This window comes from Rissa tridactyla, chromosome 1 (genome assembly GCF_028500815.1).
Source record: "Rissa tridactyla isolate bRisTri1 chromosome 1, bRisTri1.patW.cur.20221130, whole genome shotgun sequence".
Classification (NCBI taxonomy): Eukaryota; Metazoa; Chordata; class Aves; order Charadriiformes; family Laridae; genus Rissa; species Rissa tridactyla.
In genome coordinates this window covers 18133733-18150370 of record NC_071466.1, presented here as the reverse complement: position 1 = coordinate 18150370, position 16638 = coordinate 18133733, and the positions used below count along the sequence as shown (strand labels likewise).

The 16638-nt window shown below is 34.8% G+C and overlaps 1 protein-coding gene across 4 annotated transcripts in view; it reads right to left on the bottom strand.

The window, feature by feature from the left end:
* DYNC2H1 (dynein cytoplasmic 2 heavy chain 1) overlaps window positions 1–16638 on the bottom strand; it is a 178235-nt gene that overhangs the window by 108992 nt on the left and 52605 nt on the right. For all 4 annotated transcript variants that reach the window (XM_054193142.1, XM_054193121.1, XM_054193132.1 and 1 more), the window contains 11 exons: window positions 14586–14667; window positions 13151–13305; window positions 11305–11442; window positions 8779–8892; window positions 7345–7505; window positions 7076–7199; window positions 6198–6319; window positions 5397–5483; window positions 3970–4096; window positions 2124–2265; window positions 1457–1566 (listed from right to left, as the gene is read on the bottom strand). In XM_054193142.1, coding sequence (XP_054049117.1) covers window positions 1457–1566; window positions 2124–2265; window positions 3970–4096; window positions 5397–5483; window positions 6198–6319; window positions 7076–7199; window positions 7345–7505; window positions 8779–8892; window positions 11305–11442; window positions 13151–13305; window positions 14586–14667 — 1362 coding nt within the window. The remainder of the gene's footprint in view (window positions 1–1456; window positions 1567–2123; window positions 2266–3969; window positions 4097–5396; window positions 5484–6197; window positions 6320–7075; window positions 7200–7344; window positions 7506–8778; window positions 8893–11304; window positions 11443–13150; window positions 13306–14585; window positions 14668–16638) is intronic.

Here is a 16638-nt window from a genome sequence, read left to right as displayed (position 1 = left end):
AAGCTGCTTTGCAACTGGGTGGCCCCCAGCACATGCTGGTACCTGGGGTTGTTCTTCCCCAGGTACAGGACTTTTTGCAATTCCCCTTGAACTTCAGAAGGTTCCTGTCAGCCCATTTCTCCAGCCTGTCAAGGACCCTCTGGGTGGCAGCTTGACCCTCTGGTGTATCAGCTGCTCCTCTCAGTTTTGTGTCATCAGCAAACTTGCTGACGGTTTAAACGTGTACTTTCAGCAATTCTCTGCTTCACTCTCATAGAAGAACACTTTCAGGGTTTGGGTTAGTTTTTTTTCAGAATCTGAGGCCTACTTTTCCCAACTGAGTGACTACCCAGATCTCAAACTGAAAGACAGGGAAACACGGACAATATTCAAGCATAAAAAGATGATGAGCACAAAAGCTTAAAAACTGTACTGTAGAAAGACGTTGGTAAAATACCATGTCCGATTCCAGTTTTAAAAGGATGCTGAAAAAAACTGTACACAAAAGAAAATTATTTGAGCTGAGGGAGGGCTAGAAAAAGCTCTTCACACACAGTGAGATTTTCAAGAGCTCAATCTATTCAACTAAGGAAAAAGTTGAAAATAAGATTTTATTATAGCATATAAGTAGCTTTAAGGGTACAAAATGGTATTTATTGAAGAGCTTCTTAATCAAACTGAGAAATAACTAACTAGGTCTAATATCAAGATGATAAAGCCAGATAAATTTAAATTGGAGAAAAGGTTGTAACGGATTTGATACAATCCTCAATCATCCAAGCAAACTACCTGTGGCAAATGGAGATTCTCCTCATAGCATTAAAGCTTTACTTTCTAGCAGATCTAATAAATGACTATAACTACAATATTATGTACATAATTGTGCAATTGTATATGTATACCTATTATATATTATATATATAAAAAACTATATGATGAAACTGAATCATCATTAGAAACACGGTAGTATCATTCTTTTCTCAAGTATTCTTAGCTACTGGACTTAACTGAACGGCATTCTGTATCCTATCACAGAGCTAATCTGATGAAATCTGAGGGTTTAAAATCGATGTTTTGAAAGGTATCTGCATATAGCCTTATCCTTTTTCTGAGAAAAAAAGTATTAGAAATGATATGTCAAAGTGAACATATATAGTACATAATCTTCCACTGATTGTATTGGTGTTAATGATTATTCATACTTCAAGCCTGAATAGACCGATACCAGGTTTTGTCTGTTCGACCTGTGAAAGAAAATTCGAAAAGCAAAAAAGAAAAGCCTGTATTTTCTGTAACTGTTTTTTTCATTTCACTACAGAATACCCAGAGTTACATCAGAATTTGTTTCTCTGCGTGTGTTCTATGGTACTAATAAAACAACAGAAATGAAACAGTTCAAAATCCCAGAAAGATGCCATATTCCTGAAATTTGTGGAATTTGAAACACTTCCAAGACAAGACAAAAAAACAAATTTACCTGCAAGATGACAAGAGCATTTTCTATTGAAAGGTCATCTGAAGGTAAACCTTCACTTTTCCAAACTAACTCCTCACTTTCTGTACACAGGAACCGCCGTAAATCGAACTCTGATAAACAAAAGAGTGTAAGTTTGTGCTAGTATTCACAGTCTGCATAATTTTTAAGCATTTACCACTCTATATACAGTGGAGACTGTCTAATGCAGTGCAAGTCTGTAAATTTCCCTTAAATGTATTATTTTATTGCTTGAACTTATTACTATTAACTAGCTGATGTTATAAAAATATTTAATGGTGTTATTAATACACATAGATAAAAATGATTAGTGAATAAGCAGGAGCATTCAGAATGGACTGGCAAATTTACAACAGTTAAGGTGAACACGTTCATTCACGTAAACCTTTCTTTTTTAGCAAGGACTATAGACCTAAATCTTAAGAATTTGTAAGTATTTATAATCTTAATAATTAATAGAATAACCCTAAGAAGTAGTCTGTATATACAAGTATTTATTGTTCAAGAAAATGTTGTCACTTTTCATTTGGGAACACCAAGACAACTGAGACTGTTTATTAGAAGTCACTGGCATTTCCCACTTCATCAATCAAGCTTAATTACTTACACAGACACACAGACACAGACAGACACACATACACAAAATTACTTTCAAGGCCTGCTGATTTGGTCCATTCATCCAAGCTGGTTTTCCTCTGATCCTCAGGAGCCGCAGAAAGATAAGTAATAAATGCAGCTGCTAACTGAGCTCTTTTAGGCAACGTAGCCAGTTCATCTGTTATCTCTGACACCTTTAAAAAAAAGTACAGAATGTATAGGTGTATTGCAAACAAAACCTATGTTAATATTTCTCATCAGTTACTAAAAAGTCGGAATTAAATTTGCCTGCCATTGAGAATATAGTTCAGACTGCCTCATCTCGCATTCCGGGTATCTATACCTAGCTAGCTCTGGGCCAGAGCACGGACAGATGTTTCTGAGAATTTAGCTACTAAAAATCTATGAATGTGATGAACAGTTCACCTTGTCACTTATAAGCAACTGGGTAAACAGTATTATAGTAAGAAAAATAAGAAATATGTGACCCTAGTCACAGTCAGCTAGTGAGTATCGCTTACAATAGGTAGACAGATACTAAGTACTGTATGTTTCTATTATACTTAAAAGCGTGATTCACTGCAGACTTACATGATAAAATACATTTATCATATACCTTCAAACAATTCATTTGCACACATCACCTCTGCTTTGAAACGTTCCAATATTTTGAAGAAAAATACAGTGTATGAAAATAATATATGGCTGCCATAATTGGTTTGAAAGTACCGTCATTTTTTTACTTTAATCAAATTGGTATTTTAAAAAAAGCTGATACACACAAGCAAAAAAGCAGCCTTTTATTACTTCCTCTGTACTTTAAAGGGAGATGAATACTGCTCTTTCACAGTCCTCTATAAAGGATGAGTTCCTGACTATTACATCTGCCAGTTCAGTCTACAGCATACTGTTAATGGATAGTCTGAACTTTCTAGAGAGGGATAACGTACCAGAGTGAAAAACTGTGAGGAATCACTTTAAAAAGTGTTAAACTTTGGAGTTCACATATACCCAATCCTTACTATAGCAGATGGAATAGCTGTAAAGCTACTTTCAGAGGAAAATCTTCCATTTCTTTCCATCATGCACATCAACCTCCAGGAAGGATTCACCTCTGGTCCTTTAAAATGCAGGCATTTAGTCTAACTAATTGTTTAGGCTTTTTTCAGTGTCAATGGAGAGACAAGACCATGTCTCCCAGTAGGAATATTTTTCCCATTTTAAGATACCCAAGAAAGCTTGGTATCACTTTCTGGAGGAGATAGCTATTTTCAGCTTTTATAGATCTCAAAATTTTCCTTTCTGTTTCAGACTGAAAAAGGGCTTGCATGTTCAAAGGCTTGCCAGCTTCTCCCAAATACATCATTTGAGCAAATGAGGCATGCTCGCTTTCTCTACTTTGGAAGCAGAAAAGTTTCAAACGCATAAGTGAAGACTTCAAAAGCAACCCACCATTTTGGGTAGGTCCACATTTGCATTTCCAACATCGATGCCATAAAGGAGGCATGTTTTAAGATTGTGATTGTTTAATGCTTTCCCGAAATCTGTCCCTTTTGATTGTATCATGACTTGGAGGGTTCAACTGCTGACATGTTCAGCCATCATAACAATTACATTATTATTGTGACTGAAAAACGTCAAAGAATGGTGTGTGTTCTATATTAAATACTGGAGCTTTTTACACATTCTGCAGCTATGTGATATAGGTAAGGTAACTTGTACAGTGAAGTAAAAGAAAGTTTCCGAAGGAAGAAAAACTTTTATTTCTAATGAGAAATCAAATAACTATACACTTAGGAGACATACAGAATTGCAATAATTCACATTCTCCTAACAGTGCAAAAACTGTATTTTCAAATTATGAGCTGTAAGATATATTTATTAAAATTTTCACTCACCTGGGTGCTCCATCTTTTGTGTTCCCTATCGAGTTGATTTATCAGTACCTCTGCAGCTTTCAATGTTTTCTGAGCTTTACTTAGTTCTGCTTCAAGTTTTGCTGCTTCTGTTGTTCTACTTTGGAACCTGTAAAACAACCACTGTTTGTAATCGCTATCATGAACCACTAAACTTATAGACAGTTATTTTGAAAGCAGTTTACTTGAATTTGTCAGGAATTCCTCCCTTATTGTTCATGAAGAACACAACTACATTTTTTTTTCATACTTTCTGCTTCTAATTGGCAGACTTTTAACTAACAAAATTTAGATAGATGTACAGGTGAGATTTAAAAATACGTTTGAAATATAGACTATAATGTCTGAAAATCATTCCTTCTTCTACTTAAACAGACTGACTTGATTTAAGTGCTTAAGTTTTTTTCTGCACCTAGTCAGGACAATAGCAGGTTCAATGGCATACTATACATTCGTAACGTTTTGGTAAATTTAATCTGTCAGAATATTGCTAATTCACACGGATGACTCCAGTGCAATGTACAGTGTGCTATTTTGTAAACTACTACAAAGTAAGAACGTGCCTCAAACAACAGGAAAGGTTTAGGTATTATTTTTCTTATTTTTAATATCTAATTAGCTTATTTAATATTTAATTAAATTAATGCATTGAATAATCCACCTTTTAGAAGTAATATATTTAACTGTAATATCAAGTATATAGTATCTAGTTAATCTAAGACATCACTATATAGCTGAATGACAAGAATTCTCCAATTTTTTTTTTTTTGCAGACTACAAAATATGACTTTTAGTAATATGCACAAGTGCCGGGTTGTAAAGTATCTCCTATATTAACTACATAATAGAAACATTGAACTAAAAGACTTGGATTAAACAGAATTTGGAGAAAGTATAAAGGTTCACCACAGAAATTTTCATGCCACTGTGAGTCACGTACTTGATGAGAGGCTAAGAAAAAAAGGAGGTACCTAGCTAGCTAGCTCTCAGAAAAGTAGGCCATCCTAAAAGAAACAGAACTGCCTTTATTCGAGCTGTGATCAGTAGAAGTCTTGTACAGGAATTTTTCCAAAGTCCAAAGGAGACATTAAAGTTCCCTTAGATTTAAAAGGTGAGAGGCATACTTCTTATCTTTGATGTCTACAATGTCTACACTGAAGGCTTCCAACACAGACAGTAGTGAGAAGCAGGTACCTTTAAGGAGCATTTCCTCTGATCGATGAGATGAACTGTACTCTTACAGTATTTATTTATCTCCAATGAGTGTATAGATAGTCTAATTATCTCTACTTCTGACGTAAATATCTTGCAGAGCAGGGAGTTACATTTGGTTAGATAAATGTTATTATTCACACTGTAAAATCATCAATGTTTTTATTTATATCTTGAAATAAACAAAACCAACTTACTTATCTTTCAGCTCTGATACTTTTTGACCAACAGAGTTCAGAAGATCTTCTAACTTCTGTTTTCTGTCTTCAGTTTTCTTGAGATTACTACAAAAATGGAACATTTATTTTAAGACTACGGATCCACAACAAACAAAAAAAAAAGTAAATGTAACAGGAAAGTCATTTACATAGAGATAGTTCACACACAGTTCTTTCTTGTGATTTATATTAACAAAAATCTCTTTTCACATGTAAAGTTTTGACTACCTCTCATCACATAGCTTTAAAAATTGAATTCTTTGCATTCTTGCATTCTTATTCAAATGCATTCAAATATATTCTTAAAGATCAGAACAAATTCTTCCAATACAGAATTTTAAAACCTGGCAAAACAATCAGTATAGATTCCTCGGGTTATGGATGGTCATAAGACTATGTCACATCTTTTTGAGCCTAAGGAGAAACTGATTATGCTTGGTACATGACTGAAAAAAAAGGAACTACGCATCTCATAAAATAGCATGGGGTTCACTGACAGAATACATCTGAAGCATATCTGAGATGTTTGTTTCTCCCTGACAAATTTCAGCTGAGACAGGTAACTTGTGATTGGGCAAAAAATATCCAAGGCATGGCTTCCAGGAAAAACAAAATATTGCTCTTTTTCTGTCTCAGCATGAACCTTTTATTACCTATGGATAAGGTACGGTTTCTTATATCTTTTGTTTTTAATAAACTTCAATTCCTCCTTGGCAACTTTAGTTTCACCCACCACTATTGGAATTACGAACATTTATTTTCTAACATTGTCTAACTTACGCTTCCAAGCCAGCCTTTTCTTTTTCCAAAGGCTGAATCCGTTCTAGGACATGGGAATACTGGACATTGGCATTCACCCAAGCTGCTAATGGAGCAGCTGCAGCACTGGCTCGTTTAGCATTCTGAAAAAATCAGCAACAGTTACAAGAAAGTCCTTGAAGTGTAATGCAGATGAGATAAATACAGGAAAAATAACTGCAACAGATTTACGAGTTATCAAATTAAATATGCCAATTAGCCAGCTCCTCTACTGAACTGATCTTTTAAATTGTTGCTAAGAGATTATATTGTAGGCCATCAATCCGTGTAAAAAAAATAATGAGTGTCTTTACAACTATGAAGCTTCACTGAAGTTAAGAAGTTTTAAATTAATGCATAATTTATCAGTGTGTTCCTTCTCAGGGAACTAAAAGTTTCCTTTTAAAAATAAGGAACTAGTATTTAAGAATCCATTTTTATAGCTACTGCCAAAGCAATTCTCAAATATCACCCATAAATTTAACCATGATTATTCTCCCTTTTTTAATTAAGTGTACTGTTACGACTCTTACTGCTACAAGGAGGCCAGAAGGAGCCAGTTAGAATTCCTTGATCTGAGTTCTAATTTACACCAGTGACAAAAATCTCTAGGATCTTGGCTCCATAAAGACTTCTCATCCCACCAGCTCCTCAGTCACCAACAAAATTCTCACTGTTAGAGACAGTACGCAAAATAGTAATCTCCGCTTTTATCTCTTTATATTGACAAATTCTGTGAGGAGAATTCATCACTTTTTCTCTAATTTACGTTCATTTTAACAAATACGTTAGCAAGTCAGACAATCATGTCTTTTTTCTTTTTGTCTTTTTTCATTTTACATAATGCAATCAGGAATTACCTTTGGATCAAAAGATGTTCTGTTTTTAGAAAGAAGTTCTTCAACACTCTCTCGTATTTCTTTTGGAATATTACGGGCATCAAAGGTTGCTATGTCCTCCCTCACACCTCTTTTGGCCAAGAAACTGTAAAAAGAATTAAATAACTAAGTAAAGAAGAAACAAATGTTAAAGGGGTTATTTCCAAAGAACACATTACTCCTGAATATAATAAACAGTAATTTACAATATGAAATACTTTCTAAGTTTAAAGCTTGAATAAAATCCTCACCTCTTCATGCTCACCCATGATGTATCAAAAATCCCCATCAGCCGTAAAACTCCTTCTAGTATGTCTCTGATTATGTCAGGGGGCATCCGTAGTGACCGGATTTCTGACAAAGACTCTGGCTTTATATTTCCAACTGCTAATTTAGCTTCATTAACCAGTGGCTTAAAACAAAGGCACATTTTAAAAAGACATGAGGATACATGAAACTGAACATTTGCCATTTCAGTTTTCATACAATTTCTTGTTCTTTTTGCATATTTTATTACTTAACCAACTGCCATTGATAGCTATTCAAGTGCACAAGTTATTTAAAAATTGTCATGTGTTTATTGATAATAGATATATTTCCATATAAAACATCATATTATAATCCTGACATTCCCTAACTTTTTATTCAGCACTGTAACTCACAACCATTATATAGATATTAGTATCAATCATGTTTTTTGCTCTTTCATTGCTTAAAAGTTCATTGTTATACAGCTATTTTTTAATAATGGTGCTAATTATTATTTTTAGGCATGCCTGAGGATATCTTTGTAAAGATATGTAGAAGTACAGGTCACAAAAGCTTTTTTTTTTTCAGTAGCTAAACAAATCCAGACAGCCTTCGCCCTTATCAATAAAGCAACAAAATGATAAGAAAACAGAAGAAAGTTAAAGACTATCATTAAAGACTCTGCACACTTTGCACATCCTTCATATTTATCAAAGACCACAGAAAGGGATTTACGCTACTCCTGCAGTTCTATGTCACTTTCAATACAAGGATATAATTCCTTGGCACCTGTGATATTTAACAGGGAAAAAATTAAGTTGCTGTACTTTTTCCTTATTCTTTAGTACAATTTTAAAACGGATGGGATGAAAGACAGAGACTAAAAGCAATGACTGAATACACATACTTCTCAAAAAACCTGATGCTTAATGGCTATAAGGTCTCTTGAGCAAGCAGTTTGCTACAGTGCCATTAGGATATATAATTTTCGGAATTTAGTAATAACTGGAAATTATCTGTAATTAAACTATTTCCATTGAACTGAATAGTACCAAGCCCTATGATACTCCAGTTTGACCAAGGCGGAGTAATGTAGTTAGTCTATGTAAGATATTAGTAATTGAAAAATATTCCATAAGATTTGCAGAACCCAGCTGTAGACAATGGCAGCACAGAAATAGCAACTGGAGGAAAGATTTGGCCTGAAAATTCTTTCTGTAGTTAAGATCTAATAGAACACAAACGCCAAAATGACAATCTAAATCTGACAAATAGAATACTGTTTTCTATGCATAAAAGTTTTAATACCAAAATAACTTAGAGCAAAATTTAAGAAATGCAGGGATGAATTTTGCAGAACCATTTTGCATGGCAGTACTTGAGTAAGTCAAATAAAATCACAGTGTAAAACATTACTTGTCCTTCTCATCTCTTACCTGAACCTCCTTTAGTTCATCTTCAATTTTTCTTTTTCTTTCTTCTATTTCTGCAGCCTCTTCTGCTATCCGGTGTTTTATTTTTTCCATTTCTGTTTTTCGCTCACTTGCACTCTAAGAAAAAAACCAATACCTTTAGTTTTCAAATTTACACAGACTTTATTCCTTTAGGTGTCTTATTTCTTTTAGTCTTGATTATAATATAATTTCCACAATATCGATTACAATAAAACATCTGAGACTATTTGATACTAGACAGGTTGATTCAATAAAATACATAAGCATTTGGCTTAAGCTTATATTTATGTAGCTAAATTATTATATTACTTAGCTTTCGCTGTGTCTCCTTCCCTTTCTTTACCACAGACAAGATCTGTACCTCTGGTTTTGAGGGTCATTATGACCTTTTTTCCTTGCTTCTGATTTCCCATTCCTTATCAAGATGTCAGTACTCCTCTAAAAGGGTAAGAGTGGCAGCCTCTGTAACATTCTTACTACATTTGAAAGTAGTAGCTTCCTACCATTGTATTTGTAGCTGTTCATATTTCTATTTCCTTCATGATACCACTAAAACTCTCCTTTTCTACAACATTTATAAAAGCAGCAGTTGTGTTGGAACTAAAGCCTATTAGCCTAAAAATACTAATACATTATTTACTTGTAAATTTGTGTCTGTAAGGTTACCTGTCTTATGTCCTACATATATATTACAAGCTGTTTGGGTTTGCATCTTTTTTTTTTTCCTGGATGTGTGTGATGTGTGCCTGCCATACGGCAGCTATTGGCCATCTCCAGAATCCCTAAGCACTTCAGTACAACAATAAATATCTACTACACGAAACAACAACAAAAAGGACCTTACATATCCTAAAGTTTACAAAAAAAACCCCAATGAAACAGGGACCACCAATACCAGTTACAAAACAAATAATTACAATAATATTCTAGGCTCAGTTCACCTAAAAGATACAAGACAACCAAGCCCAGAGTTTACGTTTTTATATATTTTCCTGTATATAACACATTATTATAACCAGCAGTTGTTGAGCCGAGTTAAACTTGGAGCCGAAGGTAACACATGTATACAAGCAGAAAAAACCTTGAGATTAATAATAATCTTTCTGAGCGCTTAACCCAAGCTATAGAACAGCATGTCACTGAAGATTACATTCAAATCCATAAAACATTAACCACATAAAACTAGATCAGACATTTCATGCAAATGTACATGTACTGAATGACAGGTCTGAATAAGAAAACCTTAAAATTCAGTTGTAGGTCAAAAGCCTTGCTCTGAAAGAAGATTAAAAGAGTCTGTATGTATTAGAGCCCTCTCTCTTACATAAACTAGAACATTTGAAGTGACATTAAAATGTTAGAGGGCACCTATACTTTATGCTAATCTAAATAATCAGAATTCTTCTGTAATTCTTCTGATGTCAGTGGGCCCATCATGTTTCATTGCTTTTGGCCTATTCTTTGATTTTGTCCTACAAAGTAACGTGTGTTACCCACACAACCTGTAACTCTACTGGACAGCAGCAGAGAGATCTAAAACAGAAATCGGGGAAAATGGCATAACAAATTCTTTGAGGCCAGCAGTGAACACACCAAGCCAATCATCATTATTTAAATTCATGTACAGTAGGCAGATAGAGCCTAAAAGTCTTAAAAATTGCCAATGGAAGTAGACTTATAAAAATGGGAAGCAATGCACCTTTAAAGCACTGTGAACCAAATGGTTTGAAAAAGCAAGCATCTACTTTACTGCATACAGAGAATGTCTTTGTCGTTCAGCTTCTTTATTTAAGTTTCCGTCAGATCGATCAGACTAAACCAGTGACAAAACAAACAGTGCAGTGACAGCAGATTCATTACGGCTTATCCTACATTTATGATTTCTGAAAGTGTCAACGTAGAGATCCATTTTCTGCACAATGATTTCATTTAACTGAGAAAACACTACTAAAGAAAACTGCCTCCTCAAAAAACAGAAGGTCTACCTCTGAGCTGAAGAATAAAAATTCAAGGAGTGATGAACACACAGATATTATTTAACCTTCTTTGAGGTTAACTTCAGAGGATCGGATCTCATGAAATACATACTTTCTAACAGTCCACAAATTTAATTCCTGGTATTTGTTACTTAAAATACTGCTACTTGTCAGTTGTTTGTTTGGTTGGTTTTGTTTGTTTGTTTATTTTTCTATCTATAATAAACATAAAATGGATCAGTTTGGATTTATGATGTTCTAGGAAAACTTTCAGACTAAACTAGAGCAGTAAATACGGCTCAGGTGAAAAACTTGCACTGATCTTTTCCTACTCAATCAGTTCAAATACGGTACTCTGTCCTGCTCAAAGTTTATTCAAGCCTCAGGGCTTATCCATTCCCTTACGAAAATTATTGTAAAAGCATCAGGTTTTGTAACCCTTGAAAAGGATACAAATCACAGGCAGTTATGGATACCAAAAATACAAAAGCATCTCTTTTTTTTCCACTTTTGTTGTGATTGTATACAATACCTGCATAGATACTGTAATTTCTTGAAGTGCAGCATCAGCCTCATCCTGCTTCGTTTTGAGTAAAATGCTTTGTTCTCCAGCTTTTCTGTTCAGTTCATCTACCAGGGCTTTAGCTTCATTCAGCTTTGAAACACCTGCCTATAAAGGTTTATAATAAGCAGTTATTTAGCAATGAATTTTCAACGGATTTAAATGAAGGTTGGTTACAAACAGTGTGCACAAACTAAGAGCGATGTAGACTAATATTCTTAATTTTTTTAATTTATGTTCCACATTTTCTCGATATTTATTTACATTTTGTTAGTACTATTTAACCCCAAAATGAGATTTGACACTTCTAGATGTGTCGCCATAAGACGTATTACTACATCAAAAAAGCTGAAAACAAAATTCGCAAAATAACAAACTTTTAATGGACCAGCAACTAGTACATAATCTTTTTCTCATTAATTCAATAGCATTTCAATTAACTGATATTAACTCCATATAATTATATCTCCTCTAAAAGCAAATCTATCAAAATTAAACAAATGGAAACAAATCAGATTATCCTATTTCTGCATATTTTTACATTCTCTAAAGAACATAGATATACATAAAGCAAAGCTTCAATTATGCTTCAGATTGACTATTTTCTTTCTTCACACTTTCTAAATTATTTATTCTACAGTAACCAGGTAACAGAATTCTTTCAAGATAAATTTGGAAAAAAATATTACCTGGAAGATGTTTTGATTTAGGATACACATCTCTAATTTTCATGTAAATCATTATTTTTATTTAACCAGAGCATTTAACAACTAAATGAGTGTTTGTCAAAAGCAAACCACAGCTACATTCTAAATAAATAAAAAAGCAATTTCTATCATTACAAACGTAAATCTTCTTAAATTGCTTACTACAGTAATGGAAAAATATTGTCAGGCAGAATAAAAACAGTTTAGAATAAGAGGCAAAGAAGTCATTTGGTTTTGACAGATGCTTTAAGAAGAAACACAGCTTTGCAAGTGTGGTTTAGGAATAGCAGCAAGGGTCACTGGGAAAAGGAGCTGAAAAAGAAGGAAGGGTAAAGACAAAAGTTACATGTCCTAAAGGATCATACAGATCTTTCCAAAAATATACTGGTGGGAGCAGGGAGGGAAGGAAGTATGACTGGAGAGATAACAAATGTGTTTCAAAAATAAGCATGTTATATGTACGGAACAGGAGTAAAGTGACATCTGTGAGGTGAACTGCATTTGGTCTAGAATTGTCTAAAAGTCTGATGTGTGGAGAAGGAATTTGAAATCAATTCCAAAACAAAAATTGAGACAAAATCACAACAGAGGGAATCTTGGCCAAAGCTACACAAGAGCACCATGAGATAACATCTTGTTGAACTAGAAGGACACAAGAAACACACAAAGCAGAACGTTGCTGTAGAGATATAAAGAAAGGGGTGGAATATGGAGCTACATGGGGAAAATTTATACAAGCAGAGGCAAAATTTAAATTGATGGAAAGATGACGGGTTGTTTGCAACACAATTCCAGTACATATGGGTGAAAAAATCTAAAGTGCTTTCAAGTACTTTCTACTCTTCTAAGAAAACATACCCAGTCTGATACATTCTCGAGGAAAAATATTAACAAAAACAAGAAACCACTCTTCACTCTTTGAGGCATCTGAACAGAGATGTGCATTAAGATTCATACTATTTCTCTCCTGAAACCACAGGATGAGCATATACCAACAGAGGATACCTCACACAACCACGTTAGCAGCTACAGCCCATTAATACACAAGACATTTCCAAACGTGAGAGTATTTTGAAAAGCCATATGTTAAAAATGTTATAAATGCATACCTGCAAGTGGTTCTGCCTTTTTATTATCTCTCTTCTTTTACTGTTATTGATGGTACTGTATATATGAAGGAATGTCATATACCTACTAGGCGTTGCTCCATACATTTTACATGATTCATGGATTGCCAGAAATGACTTCAGAAAATCAGAATCACCTGTACAACATAATGTGTTACATGGACAATAACATGCTCATTCTTATCTCACATTAACTAAGGAAGAACAACAGAATATGTTTTTTTGAGATATGAATTAAGGGCATTCAAAATACCCCAAAGAATATACTTTTTTCATAGTACTCTTAGGGAAAAAACATGTAATTACATTTGAAATACATATTCCTCAGAAATAAATAAACTGAAATTGTTTCAAAGCTGTAAAAAATTTCATTGATGTTTGGAAAAGCAGGGCTAATCATAAAATAAACTTTATTTCCACAGAAATTAAATTTGAAAATAGTTGGACATTTTTAGAAAGGAAGTCCATGTGTTTATGTCTTCTCCCTTGTCTCCTATGACAGGTAGACTAAAAGGTTTTTCTGAACATTCCAGGTCTTTCAGTTTGTTTAACAGTTGCTCAAAAGAAGCTCAAAGATACTATAAAATAAATGTTATTACCCCACAACAGAAAAAAAATGCTAAAACATATCTACGTATAAATGAATGTCTTTAATAAGTACTGAGGCATAGTTTAAGTACCATGATCCAGGATAAAGACGGATGGTAGCATGAACACTAAATCCTAAATTTGGCCATTATTCTGATGGGCTGGAATGCCTATTAAAAAGCAATACAAACAAGAAACCCCAAATGAACCACTTACCATTTTATACTCTGTTGGCTCTATGGCTTCTAAGTGCTACTTAGACTAATGCTTTATAAAAGTGGCTAAAAGCATTATTATGTAAATGAGTGCTGTCACTGGTCTGCTAGATTATGTTTGACACCCTATTTTTAAAATGGTTAAATTTGAAGTTTTATTATAAAAACAAATAATTCTGAAAAGGGGGCATTACAAGAAATTAAAGTAATTGGATTTAAAGAATTATTAATTTAAAATAAGCAGGTCTAGGACAAGAATAATGAAAACATATAAACTGAAAAGCTCTCAAAACATAAAATTTGGAGGTTGTGAAATAACATCCACATAGAAGGAAGACACAGAAAAAAAAAGAAAACAAGATGCAGCTTAATCAGTTTATAAAACTGAATATACGTCATGATTGCTTGTGACAGAAGAGACTGGGTGTGATGAGCCAGGATGTATGTTCCAGACTACTGTTCCCTTGTGCAAAACATCTGCCATGTGAACAATACCAAGGTCTATGAATACGCTGGGACAAACATACTCAAATTATCTATACTATTATCGATGTCCAACACAGAACTGAGTAAGTGTTTAATAATAATAACTAGTGGGTCCCCTTAAATATTACCTGAATGTTTTTTCTGAAGTTCCTTATGTGCTTTTCCAGTCTTTTCTTGTTCATCTGAATCATATAGAAGCATTTCAGGTATCTAAAAAAATGAACATGATTTTTTGTATGAAAATTACAAACAATGAAAATTTGAGTTAACATAAAAACCCAAAGCTTCAATTTAGTTTCTCATTTGAAAAGACTGAATATGATAGGTTTATTCAGAATAAGGTATTTGGAGAATATTTATAGCATTAAAAAGATAATTCTGCCCTTCCCTGTCTGATAACTTCCTGTTCTGTCAAGCAGAGGAGCTTTTGCTGGCTGTAAGAAAGAGCAATTAATTCCCAGGGAACTCTTACAATACCACAAATGTCAAAGATGAAAAAGATATACAACTCAACAGGAAATCAGACAGCCTTAGGTACAACTGCTGCAGATACAACACTGGAATTAAACAATGACTAAGTCTAATTCTTTGAAGTCTTTTTCATGGTCTAAGAATGGGCTTACCTTCATATATTAGCAACTATACAACGTACAATGGTAAAAAATAAAATAAGTATATTCAAAGTTTCTGGCATACAACTAAATGATAAGACTCCACTTTAAAAAAAAACCCTACTGAAGTGAAAGTGAAAATACTCTGAAAAACATTTTTAACGGTGGACAGAGCTGTTCCAAACATTTTTGCCAAAACAAACTTTCAGTACAACCTGCCATTGAAACTGAGGCATGATGGGAGGTGGGGAAGCCCCGGTTACCCAGGCAGAAATGGACACTCTGTGCCATCTGCTCCCATGGCTCTCCCAAGAGAGCAACCAACCCCATGGTCCAGGCATGAAACCCATCATGATGAGTCAATGGAAGAGGACAGATCAGCTTACAAACTAGACTGAGGGGGTTACCACATAGGAGTGTTGGGACACATGATGGGATTCAATGGAAGAGCATTTCAGATTGCACAAGACTTACAATGGCTTGGTAAGGCACCCACAGGAGCTGGCCGCCACAGGGACTAGAAGGTCCAAGCCAACTGCCTAAGAGAGACTGTGAAGGAAGTCTGGGAGTCAAATGGGACGTGGCTGCATGGGTCTGTGTGTGTGTGTACATGTACACGTATGTGTCTGCACAGGACACAATGGGGAAATCCTAGATCGAAGGCCAGCTATCAGACAGACTGGGTGTCTAAGCCCAGTCACTGGCTACTGGACCAGTGTGCACCAGCCGCTGGAGTGGGGCTGCAGCCTCAGGAGCTTGTACATCCAGATGCCAGCAACTGGGGAGACCAGAGCATCCAGAGGCAATTACTGGAGGGTTTGTGTGTCTGTGCCCAGCTACTAGGGGGATCCCCATTCTGCACACGTACATATTTCCCACTAACAGACCTTCATTATGACCACTGAGAGAGAGGAACAGGATGATGCCAACAGTGCTGTTTATGTTTGTTGTGAAGGTTTCTGCTTGTGTTGTTCTGCGTGGCTAACGACACGTATATATGTGCTGTATACGTGTGTTTGTGTGTGTGCCTACTGGGAATACGTGCTCGGCTTCACCACTGGTTCAAGTTGGGGCCGTGAAGCTGTGGCAGCCTTTCAGGGTATTGGATTTAGATTTGTCAATCTCTTAACATATTGAAGTAAGATATATCTTTCTCAAACCTACCCTGTGAACGTCCTGAAATACGCAGATTTTGATCCTAAAAAGAACACACTGACTCCATTCCATCAAGCAAAACACTTAACAAAGATTCAAGAATAACATAAGGTTTACAGTGTAATCTTAGATCTATAGCAACTCATATACACACATCAAACCTATTTTTAAACTAGCTGTCAAGAACACTAGTGACAGCAGATACCAGCATAATTGGCTTTAACATTTTGCTTGCAGTCTGTTTGTATTTTGTTCTTGAATGCTGTGTTTGTTCAGAGTCATAGTACAAGTCAGCACACAGAGAGAACAAAAATAGCAATGCTAATATTACTTAAATGTTCTGTAGAATTTTCTGTCTTTCTAGGACTGCACAAATGGATTAAATAAGCACAGTGACAATTATTCCTTCACAATT